At 36.9% G+C, this 15,687-nt stretch overlaps 1 protein-coding gene across 1 annotated transcript in view; it reads right to left on the bottom strand.

The window, feature by feature from the left end:
• Positions 1–2,246: 2,246 nt before the first annotated feature.
• The window catches only part of PAH (phenylalanine hydroxylase), a 36,382-nt gene continuing 22,941 nt past the window's right edge, over positions 2,247–15,687 (bottom strand). Inside the window, exons 6-13 of the mRNA XM_026695011.2 lie at positions 9,972–10,168; positions 9,647–9,782; positions 9,078–9,147; positions 8,673–8,729; positions 8,082–8,177; positions 6,371–6,504; positions 5,409–5,524; positions 2,247–3,879 (exon numbers count right to left, since the gene is read on the bottom strand). Of these exons, the coding sequence (XP_026550796.1) occupies positions 3,836–3,879; positions 5,409–5,524; positions 6,371–6,504; positions 8,082–8,177; positions 8,673–8,729; positions 9,078–9,147; positions 9,647–9,782; positions 9,972–10,168 (850 nt within the window). The 3' untranslated portion in view covers positions 2,247–3,835. The remainder of the gene's footprint in view (positions 3,880–5,408; positions 5,525–6,370; positions 6,505–8,081; positions 8,178–8,672; positions 8,730–9,077; positions 9,148–9,646; positions 9,783–9,971; positions 10,169–15,687) is intronic.

The following is a 15,687-nucleotide window of genomic DNA, read 5'->3' as shown; positions in this document are numbered from 1 at the left end:
CTATTAATTCCAAGTTTGCCTGGAATTAAATCGTTTGTAATTCCGACGTTGTAAGGAAACCTAGATATTATTATTTGAAATTCTCTGATTCAGAGCATCGTGTAATTTATTTGAACAAGCAGAGGAATAGGAACACAGTATTTGTGCTTCTTTGTTGGGGTTTATGGATAAACGTGACGTTTAAGTGTGGTTCTTCAGTTTACTTAGTAGGAATTCCAGTGGGATTTACCTCAAGGAAGATGGTGGCATCAGGGAAGCAACCTGGCTCAAAAGGCTCTGAGGAAGATTTGCAGCGTAAAATAATTCGAATTTAGTATCAAGCACATTGTATCAAATGAAAAGGAAATCAGACGTGATTTCTGCTTTTTGACTTTCTGTCAAAGACATCTACAAGTTGTATTATTAAGGGCATCTTAAAATCAATTGAATTAATAGACTCCTTAATAAATCTGATCCTCCCAGCCCTTCCTCAACAAACACCCTATTTTCTTATATCATTTCATTTGCCTCTCTAAACTACCCTCAGCCCCTGCCATTAAAAAAGAAAACCCTTTATCTGTTCTTTAATGGAAAGGGATATTTTGTGAGAGATATGCCCAATTCCTTGATATTGTCTTGGCAAATATTTACAAAAACATCACAGAGAAAATCAATACAGACTTGTCACATTGCATGAAGAGAATCTTACTTGAAACCTTTCAAGGAATCAACTCTTAAATGCAAACAACAGCTGCATGATATTTGCAAAGCCTATGAACCTACATTAAGTTTTATTTCACCCACAACCCAGATTCCAAATATGTGTTTAAGGTATTGAAGAGCCCCCTTAAAAGCCAAATTTAAGATCCCATTGCCCAAGACTGAAACACTTCAACGCTATCAATTCAAAGCAGTTGGGCACCATTTCATCCTTCGCCCTGTATGAGCAATTCGAAAATTCGTAGCGGCACTCTGGTGCTGTCCTCGGTGCTGAAAAATGCTAATTGACAATTGAATCCACACCGGTAGATTAAATTGGTATAGTTCTCTTTGGTACTTAAGAGTTGCTTCTCCAGTTAGTTTTCATTTAAGAGGCGATAAATGTGTTTGTGAGTCTCTGTACATCATTGTGAAGCACAATTTATTCATGATAGTACAGAAATGCGATTCTGAGGAGGGCTCCTAATTATTCCTTTTTGGTTATTAAATCCTTGATTTGAATGCAATTTGATTTAAATTTAAATTTGAATGCAATGTAATTTAAATTGTATGTATATTTTAATGTGCCATGGTTTTCTTAAAAATAGGCATATATTAACTGTTTTATGGGAAATATACATGTTATTTCTAAAAGTATTTAGAAGGAAAATAAATATTTTGTTGATAATTGTTATTTTGGTTCCATTGTTATTTATTGGGAAATCCAAGAGAGCTAAAAGGAACTAATTGGTTTTAGTAACATAGTAATAATATAAAAATTTTATCAGCAAAATTTCAAGAGAGTGTAACTGATAGGTGATAGTGCTATAATTTTAGTAGTGGAATATAATCATAATAAAAATGTTAATCAAATTATATTTATGATTTTATGAATATTTATAATATTAGTTGGAGTTTTAAACATTAGTTCAATTAATTGCAATTTTATTGCAAAAAGCATGTTCAAAAAAATCTAAGAAACTAGAAGGAGAAGTCCAAGAATCTCTCTATGACGGAGATTGGGAGACAGGTTTTTAAAAATTGATAAAATAAATAAATGAAGGTATAGATTTCCCTTTTTGAAATGATTTTTTAGTTGTTTACTAAACAAAAATTGCTTCAGGAATATAAGTGTGTCTCATAAAATGTGAATTAGTCATTTTCTCAATAGATCTAATGAGATTAAAATATAAGTAGTTATATTTTGAAATTTATTATTGTATTCATCCCTATGTTGACTAGCATTACGACAGCCCTAATCCCAGGTGATTTTTTTCAGATACCTCTGAAACAGGTGACTGTTATAATTAAGGACAATATCCAATCTTAATTAATTTGGTCATTTTTGCCACAACATTGGAAAACATGGACATAATTTAGTCATGTTAAGCAATGTTTTATGAGCTGAAAGAGTACTTATTAAGAGCCTAACAATTGCTTTTCATATTGCTACTAAGCAATGAAATCTTAAACATCCAATTAAACTTCATGTAAAGAAAATAAAGGCTGCAGACTGCATTGATTTAAAATATTAATTAGATCATTAGCTGAATCATATGAAATGAAAATCATGTGGCTTCTCACATATTTATTCAGCTTATCTTTATAATTCCTTTTTCATATCGGATATATAATGCAAATAGAAAATCCTATTTTCCAGTAACATCAGCCTAGTTCACAACATTGCCTCTCCTTCACTTGTGGATTACCAGATTATATTCCATCATAAAATCACTTATACATATAGTTTAACAAATCTTTTTATTAACTCAATTACATCTGTTCCTACTTTAACATGAACCATCAACATTTCAATGAAAATAAATTTAAAATATAAGTCAATCATAATTAATATATTAATTTGAAAGAATAACCATTATGAAAAACATTAGGTTCCAGGCAAAAAAAAATAGCAGAGGTATTGTATTTATTGAAATAATTATACTTTTTAAATATTGGTTTAAGAAAAATATGACCAAACTTGGGTTATTTTTTTCTCTAAATTAGCTAGCAATGAAAAACTTAAATCTAAGTATAGTTGTTTAAAATATTTAGCTTTACATTAGCCAGTATTTGAATCATTTGAATAAGGGTATTATTGTACACTCTTCTTCAGATGATAAATGTAAATAATCTATATACATTTAAAGATAGCAGTAAAAATTGGATTTTTCTCTGCAAGCCATGAATTTGCAGACATATGCAGCACAGAAATATTCCGCCAGTGAAATGATTCTACCAGAAAAAACACATCAGTAGACTGCATGAACTGGGACAGAGTTGTAGGTGGAACATGAGTACTGAAGATACGTGTGTGTGTGTGTGTGTGTGTGTGTGTGTGTGTGTTGTATTTGCACAGCATGCTGGACTTTTGCATGTCACAATTATCTCCTTCCTGATAGGTTACCTATGGAACTTTATATCAATCCCAGTTGATCAATTTAAAATATTTATCTTTAACATGTTGGACATTATTATACAATTATATATGATACCTAACATCAACATAATCTTCACACTGATCCATAGATAATTAGCACTGTAAGACAATAAAAGTAAAATTAATAAAAACTTCAAAAGGTATGGATACAATGTAGCTTCCTGAATTCTTTGCAGAGACGCATTGGATTTTTTTTTTAATGTGCAGAAGGATGTTTCGTGCAACTTTGACCTTATGCAACCATTTTCAATTTCACTCTTTCTTTTGCCATTTCTTCTCCTACATCAACTTTGGTCCCTTTCCATAACATTTTCAGAGAATTGCCCTGTTGATAGAGTCTTGATCACCTTTACAATGTTACATTGCATTGGAAAGAATAAAAACACTTGATTACATGCACTTCAAAAATGCATAACTCTTATATAAAAGATGGATTGAGTATGCTTAGCTTTTCTACTATTTTCCTACATTTTGCTTTTTCAACACTGTCATATAGAAATCATGTTTGAAAGGCCTAGTTCCTACCTAAAGAGTTATTTACATTAATTTTGTAGAGATGTATATGATCATATCCAAATCTGGAGAGGGATTTATCTATAGATATATATAAACATATTATATATTATATTTTGTTACTTTTCTGAATTATAGGTTAATTATGGGCAAACTGATTTGGTTAAAAGAAAAAATAACAAGACAAGCCCAGAAGTCTCTCTTTCACTTTATCTTCTGGAGAGCATTGCAAAGAAGTTCCATTTCATCTGCAAAGAAATCAAGAAAAATAAAAGTTTTACTTTGCTCTATGTGTGTTACATCTGCATATTAACTTTTGCTACCAGGCAATGCACATGAAGCTATTCACAATTTATCCTGTCAGTAGAGATAATAATGCAGAGATTACTGGGCAAACCAAAAAAAAAACATAGTACAATCTTATGGGGAGAATGCAAGGCTGACAATACAGATAGTCCTCAACTTACAACAGTTAATTTACTGACCATTCAAAGTCACAACAGCATTGGAAAAAGTGACTTACAACCATTTTTCACATTTACAACAGTTGCAGCATCCTTGTAGTCATGTGCTCAAAATTCAGATGCTTGGCAACTGGTTCATATTTATGATGGTTTCAGTATCCCAGGGTCACATGATGCCCCTTTGGCAACCTTCTGACAAGCAACGCCAGATTCACTAAATAACCGTGTTACTGATTTAACAACTGCAGTGGTTCACTTAACAAATGTGGCAAGAAATGTGCCCCATGAAGTGGGACAAAGTTCACTTTACAAATTTGTCACTTAGCAACGTAAATTCTGGGCTCAATTGTGGTCGTAAGTCCAGAACTACCTATACATGTGTTTGGATGAAATGTATTGAATGACTTATGAAGAAGAAGAAAAATGAGATGATCAACTGTGATACAACTGTAAATTGATTGTCTGTAGATTCCTTATCTTGTCCCAGACAATATTTATCTTTCCAAAATACCTGGGATAAGGAGCTAAACACTACAAAGGCTTCCATACAAAGTTTCTTTATTGGATTATATCAGGCATCCTCAAGGTATAACTCACAGTTATGTTGAGATTCATTTAATGTCCTATCTTTGCATTGTTGTCTTCATAGTGTGAAAAGATAGTTATCTTCATGCCATAATGATACAGCAAGGGGAGACTCCAGCACGATGCTAGATCCAGGTAAGAATGAAGAAAACTCCCCACAACCCAACCAGAGGTCAATTCAGTGACCAATCAAGAGTACAGATGTGACCACATGACATGAACTACATCTCCTGTTTAACCAGCACATTCCATACAACATAAAAGCTCCCACTCACAAGAATCTTTTGGTGCACAAACAACCACTTTTTCAGCTCTTCAAATCTTTAATAGAAAACTATTAAAAAGATGTTGAAGTTGATAAATAGCAAAAAATGTATATGGTCTACAAAAATACATTTGTTATGAAACTCCTCTGAATTCCAGGATAGAATGAATACATACAGTATGTCAGTGCAATCTAACTACAAAAATCTTTATTTTAAACTTACTATTAGAATTGGAATACAAAAAAAAAAGTATTTTTACAATTTATTAAGAACCTGTACGTGATTATTTCATCTATGTCATATGGTGCTTGAAGTTTCAAAATGCACCTGAAGTCAAACATCCATTTCTTTATACACGAGGAACTATTAATTGAATAAAATGAAAAGGCAAAACACACATATAAAAGATTCTTGGTTGGCATCCAAGCAAACCCATCCAAAGTTCTGAAATTAAGTACTTACTGCCAATGGCATCTGATAAATTCTTTAATTGCTTGATATTGTCCAGAACCTCAATTCTTTCAGTATATGGATTGTAACGGACTGAAAATGGACGTGAAATCATTGAGGCATATTTTCTGTAAATGCAGAGCAAACATTTAAAGGCAACCATATGTTCAAGTTTTGGGGTGAAATGTCATTCTTTAAAGCTAGGGACTGTAAGTTTTATAATTTGTTTGAAATGGAAAGAGGAACAATAAAGTTGAGATCTTGTGCAATAAATAAAAACTATTATGCATGTCTTATAGGTAGAAAGTAAGTGATGCCTTTCCTTTGATATGGGGACAAAACAGGGACTGTTTTGTTTGCTTTTGCTCTTACATGTATTTCCTGCAGTCTCAATTTCCCTGTCAGCCTTGGAAACTATATTTTATTTGGAAGCTTCAAGGCTGCCACATTTTAGTGCCTGGGAATTTGGGAGAGGAGATTTCATAGAGTGATGAAAGATTAGACTGAACAACATTCTTCTCATAAAGTCAAGGACAAGTTACCCTTCACCTGGAGAGTAGTGTCTGGAAGAATGTCTCCAGTTGGGATGATGGTTGATTGGGCCATGTGATGGACTGGTCGGTGCAGGGGATGAGTTTGGAATTTCAATTGGGAAGGGAAAACCCAGAACTCTCAGATTTGGGTTTTCCCAGATGTGCCAACATGACTTCTTCAATAAATTCTTACTTGGATGATCTTTGTTTTTGAGTGCTGAATGAAAATGGGAGATTCACTGGAATGCCAACATTCTCATTCTTATCTTGCTGAGTATCCCTGGATCCAACTTCTCTGGGTTATCATTTATCTCACAGGTCAGCTTTTATTAATAACTTTATAACTCCTCTTTCAAATTAAAGATTTCTAAGGTAGCTGGTGGTAAACTTATGGTTCTGATACCTGTGAAACCACTTGCAAATAATCTAAGCAGATCTTACCTTAACTTCTGTTTTGCATCTTCAAAACTTTCCGCTATGTAATAAATAGGCTGGAATTCAGTAACTGGATATTTTTGAACTGCAGTCTTTTCCAAGATGAGAGGTTCTGTGACAGGTTTATCTGACAGAGAGTACTAAAGGAAAAGGACAGAAGGGTTTTACATTTTAAACAGAAATGATTGTTGCTGTCACAGTTTAAGCTTAGTAAGGACTAATAATTCTTTCCATTAAATATTGAATATTGAGTATTGAATATGGTGGGGAGTATCATTGCATTGTAGTCAAGTATACACAGAAATGTCTTAGAAGGGGTGGGCTGCTACCAGTTCTCCCTGGTTTGGGTGAACCAGTTGTTAATTTTATGGCCAGTTCAGTGAGCCCACAAATCCCACCCCTGGCTGGCCCCGCCCTCCATGCCCTGCCCCTCCCAGGAGTCCCCACATGGCCCGTTTTGGATCCCAGGTAAGTGCAGGACCTCTGTGGAGGCTCAGGGAGGGTGAAAAAGGGGCCTCCCGGAGGCTCTGGAAGGTTGGAAATGGGCCTGTTTCCAACCTCCAGAGCCTCAGAGCCCAGGGAGGCTGTTTTCACCCTCCCAGAGACTTGAAGAAAGCGTCCGGAGCCCGGAGAGGGCAAAAACACACCCCCTGCAGTGCTGCAGGAGGCCAACTAGGCCACACCCACCATGGGCATGCCCACCCAGCAACTGGACAGAGAACCGATTGCTAAATATTTTGAAGCCCACCCCTGCTTAGGAGTATAGAAATGAAAATTAAATTAGAGAGCCAAAATACAAAAAGAAAAACAAACAAAAAAACTGCCAGAGAGCTCATAACCTCAGAATTTTAATCCTCATAACCTCAGAATTAAAAAAAAAACTGGGGAAAAAAGAAACACGTGGCCATGATGGAATGTCTTTACAGAAGGGAATTATGTGATGCAGCTCCAAACGGACATTCCATATAAAAGGATGAACATACTCCATTTTTTCTTACACTATTGTTTGACATTTTAATTAATAAGGGTTATAAAGAGCCATGGTGGTGCAGTGGTTAGAGTGCAGTACTGCAGGCTACTTCTGCTGACTGCTGGCTGGCTGCAGCTTGGCAGTTCGATTCTCACTGGATCAAGGTTGACTCAGCCTTCCTTCCTTCTGAGGTCAGTAAAATGAGGACCCAGATTGTTGGGGGCAGTAGGCTGACTCTGTAAACTGCTTAGAGAGGGCTGTAAAGCACTGTAAAGAGGTATACAAGACTAAGTACTATTGATATATTCTGGATTTATTGATGCCTTCATATGCTAAAAAAAGAAAAGGAAGCAGTACATGATCTGTTTATTTAATGTGGGCCTCTCCATGCTGAGGATGCAAGTCTGTACCTGACACTCTAACCTTGACAGCACCCTCATGCTCAGAATTAAGGATTAATTGGCTTCCATGTTGATGACTAGTCTGTTTTTGGAACCTTCCTTTTCCCCAAAAGTAGACAGCAAAGATGTGGCTTGCACACTGAGTTCCAGGGAACAGAATAGCTTATATTTGAAAATTGGGAGAATAAGCCTTTCAAGGACCAAGAGGACAATTGGAAACCAGAAAAAGCTACCAAATTTAAGCTGGGTTGCATTTGAAACAAAGCTACATAAACATCACCATGCCAGATTTTTTATTTTGCAGAAAGATTCATCAACTTCATTTGCAAAATTCATGAATTCATACTTGCAGTTCCCCATATGATGACAACAGTCCAGCCCCATAGGCCTTAACTGCGTTGCCTTCTTTACAGAGGCCAAATTCCACAGTGAACCAGTAAACCTGAAATAAAATAAGGTGCAGAGTTTATTGTTACTGTTGCTACAGAGTTTCTGATGATGCTGAAACAGGGCTATGAAATAAATAAAAGAAATAAAATGATTTATATTAATGAAAATTTTGTTCTAAGAATAGTTCATGAATGGACACTTTCTTGATGATTTTATTATCAGTTAATAATGGTTAGTTGTTTATTTGGGTTAGGAGCCTGAATCTGCGTATAACTAACCTTCGAAAATGCTATGATTTGTTTCACTGTATTTAAAATGCATTAATGGTTATAATCTTTTGGTAAACATTTCAAGCTTATAAAAGTACTACAATTGTTAATGAGTTTTTAATGGTTAGCTACATTCATATAATGTACGTATAGTGTAAAAATGAATTATTTGTTCAAGGAAGAGTTGCAAGATAATTCTGAAACCAACCAGCCAAGAACTTTCATTCCATATTAATTGCAGGATATGACTGAAGCTATTATCAGAATTCAACACTGACCGTTGCAAGTTTCTCAATATAATCATCTGGTGCTCCTAGAGAAGCCAACCCAATCTCCTGTAAAAGGAAAACATTTTCAGTTTCTTGTTTTATTGTCATCTATGGATTTGGGGTTTTCATGAACTGTAAGCCATAATCATCTCAATTATGACACATCACGGCTTGAACTATCTTGCTTTGCATGTAATGAGTCTATCTCATATATTAGGTTCACCTTTTAAGTTGCATTACTGAAATAAATGAACTTTTGCACAATATTCTAATTTTTCGAGTTTCACCTGTACCTTAGGCCTGAGACCAAAGTCAAATTTCAACATTTTCTGGATCCCTTAGAGAGATAATGGATTATCTCCTGCCTGTATAAATCTCCTACTAGGTTAACATTAAAATTTAGCTTTTACTTACTTGAGAAAACTGAGCAAAACTAGGGTCAGCAAACAGAGGGACGTGTCCTAGGAGTTCATGGCAAACATCACTAAAAGAAAAGATAAATCGGTATGAAAACATTCAGATGAGATGTGTTTGTGAGAGGGAAAACATATTAGAAAAATCTGGTTATTTCAATAAACTACTAGGAGAATCATACAGATGTTTTGGACTTCTTTCAAGCTTAGCCAGCCAAAAGCAAGAGATTGCAAGAATTTTGGCCAAAGATATCTGGAATATACCAGATTACCTGATTTACCTTGCTAAATGTATATATGTGTAATCAGATAGAATTAACACTTCCCTACCATGGCTTCCTTCCCTTTCTTCCTTGTTCTTTGTTGTGCCAACTTATAGACACATGAGACACATCTCTAAATAAAAATCAATCATCTGCAGAGAATATTTGTGCATATTTTCTACAAATTGAGTATAAAGTTATATGCACATTTCTATACTTCTTGGTCCACTTCCCCTTTGATCATGCATAATATTCCAAGAGTTCCAAGCATAATACAACTGTATACTTTACAAAACTAAATACGTACGGTTCAGGTGTATACATTGGTTTTGATGAATGGCGAATGTACTGCGTAGAGTGAAATACTCTAAAAGCCAAGCCACCCAGAAAATCTCGAGATGAAAGAAGACCAGCCACAGGTCGTAAGCGAAATCCAGTGCAGCCTTGAAAGAACAGAAAAGTTCTAGATTATCATGTGACTTCAGATGTAGCTATGTTCTAAAGTTCCATTCAACATTCTCATTCAGAAATCGAGTTACTTATTTCTAGAAACATATGGACAGAATTGCAGTCTGATTGCTTCTGGTACACAAGCCACATTTATATCGGTTTTTCAACCACTATTTACTTACTTCTCAAAAAGTTTGACACATCTTCAAGCTGAGGAATGTTATCCTCTTGGTAGCCACAGTATTTTTCCAGGAGTGGAAACACATGATTGTGTTCATAGCAAGCATGTGTAGGATAGAGAGTCTTCAGTTCCCTAAAGACTATCCCCCATGTCTTCTTCTCTTCCTCAGTGTAAGTCACCCTGGGTATAGGTTGCCCACTGAAAGGGAAGTAAAAATAACCATCTTATCAACATCAACCCCAGAAATTCAGTTCATACGATCTGATGTGCTGTGGCAGATCTTTAAAGATTAGGCAAGGAAAGTAATCATTACAATAAACTTTTTGCTACGGTATGTTCATATGTGTGCCCTTTGATTCTTCCATTGTACTTTAAAGCAACTTTATGCCAATATTCAAAACACACACCGCCACCAAATCTACTTACAGATCAAAAAGAAATAAGACACCTCAAAGGTTAATGTATGCTAAAATTCTGATAAACACTATATTCTGCTTCAGACAAGCCACTTTGACACTGTTTGATTACTGCTATGAGCTTATCATGTTTTTCACATATTAAACTTATTGTGGAATTATCAGAGTTCTGGTCATTTTATTCCTGTCTGGTATATCCATATGAAGTTGTCGTATATTGGATCAAATTGATATTATGCTGAACTTACAATTTCTGAAAACATTTTTCCATGAGGAAAAGGTTGTTAGGCTTATTATCAGATATTTTGGGGTTTTCTTCTACTGAAAAGCAGCAGAGGGTGTTACTACTGGGATAGTTTTCTGCTAAGCCATCTTTCCATTTCTCTGAGTCTTCTCTAGCTGCCCAAATCCTTCCGTTCTCCACCATTCAGTCAGAACTGAAGAAGCTTCTTGGATGAGAAGCAAAACATCTTCAAAAAAACAACAACCAAAGCCCAGTTGCCTTTTGAAAATGCACCTTCCCAAATTTGCCAAAATAAAACAGACTAATAGGATCTTCCATCAAGTTTGAAGAGAAATGCAGAAAGTCAAGACAGATACAACTCTCCAGTTGTCAGACAGGGCATTCCTCGGCCATTTGATAATGTAGCAAATCAAGAACATCATGCTCCATCCATCAAAATATTATGGAAAAATCTCTCCTCCACTGAAATAAATTTTGAAAACAAATTCTCTTTCTTCAGAATGAATAAACGACAGGATAAAAATGTAACAGAATTTTTCAGCACAGCATTAGGTCGAATTCAGGGGTGGGATTCAAAAATTTTAGCAACAGGTTTTCTGCTCAGTTGCTGGGTGGGCATGACCATGGGTGGGCGTGACCTAGTCGGCCTCCTGCACCATGGCGGGGGTTGCCCTCCCTGGGCTCCGGAGGCTTTCTTCGAGCCTCCAGGAGGGCAAAAATGGCCTCCCTGGGCTCCGGAGGCTCTCTGGAAGCTGGAAACCAGCCCATTTCTGGACTTCCCAAACTTCAGGGAGGCTCATTTTTCACCCTTCCCAAGCCTCTCCATGCGCCCTGCACTTACCTGCATCCAAAATAGGCTGTGTAGGGACTCCTGGGAGGGGCGGGGTGGGCCGGGAGTGAGATTTGGGGGGTTCTCTGAACTGTGCAGAATCTTAGCTAGAGGATCTCCCAAACCCCTGCGAACTCCCAGCAACCCATCCCATTTGAATTATTACCATGTGCAATTCTGAGAACTTCAAGAATTCTCACGCAGCAGGTAGATCAGGTAAATAAGCGCACAAAGGAACAATAGAAAATTCAAGCCTACTTTTATTATAAAAAGAGCAGATATTATAAAAAGAATAGAATGTGTTTTTGCAACAATTTCTCTTTGCTCTTTGCAGAAGAGATGAACATATACAGTCATCTCTTTTGCCCTACCAAGAGGATAGCATCACGTTTAAAAAAACGCTTTGTAATGAGACCCTCCTTGCAATGGACTTTTAAAAATCTGCAGCAAACACGCAATTGCTCCACCCACAGTTGGGCCCTAATTCCTAAAATGTTCCAGCATAAGACCATCTGGGTTAACATAAGCGATTTTGATATTTAAGAAGATGCAGAAAAGGAGACGGTAAAGAACACTGCTGGGATCCCAGAAGGTCTGATAGTTACTTTATCCCTTATCCACTCTATTATTTATGATTGGATTACCTGGATTTAGGAAAACAAAAACACCTGTTGGGGATTAATTCAGCATCATTCCCAACTTCCTTACTTCTCACTATGCAGTAATTTCTCCCATGCTGTTCTTGCTTTGCAGCTTTAATGATCCGAAGACAAAATAATCTGATGTACGTGTCATCGACACTGAAAATCAGGCTGGTGTACAAAGCGGCTGGCTTAACCAAACAATGCCTCCAATCTCTCCTGCCCTTAAAACCGGGGTGCTAAAAGTCGACCCAGGTAATGGCTCAGCAGGAGTAGTAGATCTGTCTCTTCCTTAAATATAAGTCCCCAACAGTCAGCCTGGCTCTGTCTTGAACCCAAAAGGAATCCTTTGACTTGCTCAACTTGTTGCCTTGACATTAAAACCCGGGGCAGGGATGGTGTCTGCTGCTCAGAAAATAATTTTAAACATGGGCAGGCAACTTATCTAAGCCTTTCTCTCATCCTGCCCCCAAAGCTTTCCCCCTCCCCAGCAATTGAATAAGGATTGTGGCACCGTGGGGATAATAGGAGGGATTTCTAAAGTGGCAGTTCTTTGTCAGAAGATGAGTGATACCCCCACCGTTCCTTGTCCCTTCACTTCAGCCTGATCCTAGGGGCAGCCCCCCAATAATTGTGCAATTTTCTGTGTCTCTGCACCAGTCCTCCTTGATCTCTGGAGCCTTAAACATGATTTTGAATGAGATGGGGGGGGTGCGATGAAACTGCTGTGGTTTCTATAGCATTGACATTTCTCATTAATCCTTAGGCCACCTTCGTGGGCCTAAGAAAAGAGGAGAGGTTTAAGGCTCTGTCAGACACCAATTTGAAAGCTGCTGAGATCAATAGACCAAGGCTCAGGGTGGCAGGTGAGAAGGAAGAACTGAAGAGATGGGGGTGTAAGTGTGGGCATACATAAGTGTGGGGGGGGGGACAGAAAGATGAATGACCGAGGGTCTTAAAAATGAGCCACACAACAACATCCTCAATTGTCCTTCCTGCTCCACAGATTGTCCTTGAAAGGATTATAATTTCATGTTCATAGTTCCTATTGTTTGCATGTTTATTGTTTTCCTATATATATATATATACACACATGCATGCAGTAAAAGCTACACTTTTCCTGATTATCTTATTCTTTTTTGAAGGACATGCATAGTTTGCCCTGTTTCATCTTCATAGCAACTTCAGGAAGTGGACTTGGTGGAAAAAAAAATATTCACGCACTGGCTTTGTGATTTCATTTGAACCTTATTAAAACTCTCATCGCTATAACTCTTTGTCATGAATCCATGCCAACTCAAGGATTTTTAAAGTATGATTTTATCCATACCCATAAATCACAATGGCTAGATTCAAATAGGTTGACAAAGCAAAGACACCCAAACCAGAAGGGTCAACCACTGGCTCTAAAATTCCAAATTACTACACCCCAAATCTGAATTAGCAAAGTGTAGCATTTGTTTCCACATAACATGCTATTCTGTCTATTCAAAGAAGGGACCATTTCCCAGCTCATCATGAAGGTTTGGCTTACACAACATGCAAAGACAATGGCTAGGCTCCAGTTACATATCGGCCCCTTCCCCATAACCCCATTTCTTAGAACTATTGATGTTAGCTTCTATCTGTATCAGTGAACACTATAAAAATCAATCCTGTTTTTGTTAAAAAGTTTTCCCTGTTCTATCATTGAGGTTGAATTTGGATTCAAAATCCTTTTTTCTTTTCTTTTATATTTTGGGTGGGGCCTTGATATCCTTTCTATCATATCATCAGTTTTGAAGCAGAAAACACTAATTTCCAAAATCAGCTCAAACAATTGTTTAACAAAAACTCTGTCAAACGAGGATGTGGGAGATGACCTTCCTAGGAAGGAAGGGAGGAAGGAAGGAAGGAAGGAGAAGTGGTATTCGGCAGGTTCTAAGCAGTTCTGAAGAATGGTAGTGGAAATTTTGAGTAGTTCGGAGAACCAGCAAATACCACTCTGACTAGCCCCACCCCCATCTATTCTCTGCCTCCTGAGTCCCAGCTGATTGGCTGGTCCTTCTTTTGTTGCCTTGCACAGGAGAACAGAGCTGGAAAGCTGGTTAGGATGGAGAGGAATGGGATTTTGCAGTAACCTTCCCCTGCCATGCCCACCAAGCCACGCCCACAGAACCGGTAGTAAAAAAAAATTGAATCCCACCACAGGAAGGAAGGAAGGAAGGAAGGCCAATTCTTGGCCATTCTATTCCCCTTTGCTTTATTAGCTATTAAAGATTGGTTGTATTATGAATTTCAAATGAGTCCTACTTGATATAGACAATAAATAAATGAATCGTCCACAGTTTGGAATATATATATAAGGAAGTACATACATACATACATACATACATACATACATACATACATACATACATACATGTGTGTGTGTGTACTTCCTCATATATATATTCCAAGCTGTAGAGGGTTCATTTATTTATTGTCTATATCAAGTAGTATACACACACACACACACGTGTTTGTGTGTGTGTGTATGTGTGTGTGTGTGTATTCTGCACTTCCTACTAGTTGATAATAAGATTTAATTATCAAATTGGATCATGCATAAAATCACTACTACATTATCTCTTCAGTCCCACAGTCCAGAAATAGTGTAAAGACAAACTAGCTCATTGAACATTTTATCATGCAGCTGGAAAGTGACGATAGACACAATTAGATCAAGAATATACGCAATGCATTATTTTAATCTTGCTCCTAGTCCTTGCTATAATGCAAATTATATACACTTCTTTCCTCTCCCCCGTTTAATGTGAAGCATATGAGATGCTGTTTTATTTAGTGCCTGGTGCTTTGTAGTCGCCTCTGATGCTGCAGCACAATTACATAACAAAGCTTTGTGGGGGCTGGAGCCTGATCCTCGCCTGAATGCCATTTATTACCAGAAGGCTGTAATTGGGGGATAAATGCACTCAGAGGAGGATCTAAGAACAGAGGAGGAAGAAAGCAAGCAAGAGAAAATAAACATTTTATGGAAAATTTGACTGGAAGAACATTTGGTCTGATGGTCCATTTTATTTGGACTCTCAGTGAATTCAGGTGGGCCCCATATGAATGAATCTAGAATTCACATGAGACTTTCTACCTTCATTTGCTCTGGTTTGCCTTTTCTTATTTAATTTGATAACAAACTATTTTATTTAAACTTTTCTCCCTTCCATTCCTTTGATTTCAAAATGCCTAGATTTCCTCTCTGTTCAAAGGCCTCCAGGTCTGCTACAGATAATGCTACCAATGAAAATAAGCTTTTTGGTCCATCATGATGCTTCTTTTTGAAAGATTGGATCTTAATTTAACATTCTAAAGCACAGTTATCCCAAAGTAAAATGATCCATAGATGCTCTTATGATTTTATGAATTTAAATTCAGCTGAACAACAAGAAAAATGTTTTGATGATCAAACTACCTCCCCCTTTATGAATTTAAATTCAGCCGAACACACTCAAAATATATGTTTGTTATATCACCTCCACTTCCTTTGCCTTTTTCTTAGTTCAACAACCAAATCAAGTACTTACAGAGAGAGTGAGGTGATCCTAATTGGA

Source organism: Notechis scutatus, chromosome 6 (genome assembly GCF_049901735.1).
Source record: "Notechis scutatus isolate UNSWTSFEM ecotype Mainland chromosome 6, rNotScu1.2, whole genome shotgun sequence".
In the NCBI taxonomy this organism is placed as follows: Eukaryota; Metazoa; Chordata; class Lepidosauria; order Squamata; family Elapidae; genus Notechis; species Notechis scutatus.
This window is presented reverse-complemented; position numbering and strand designations above follow the sequence as displayed.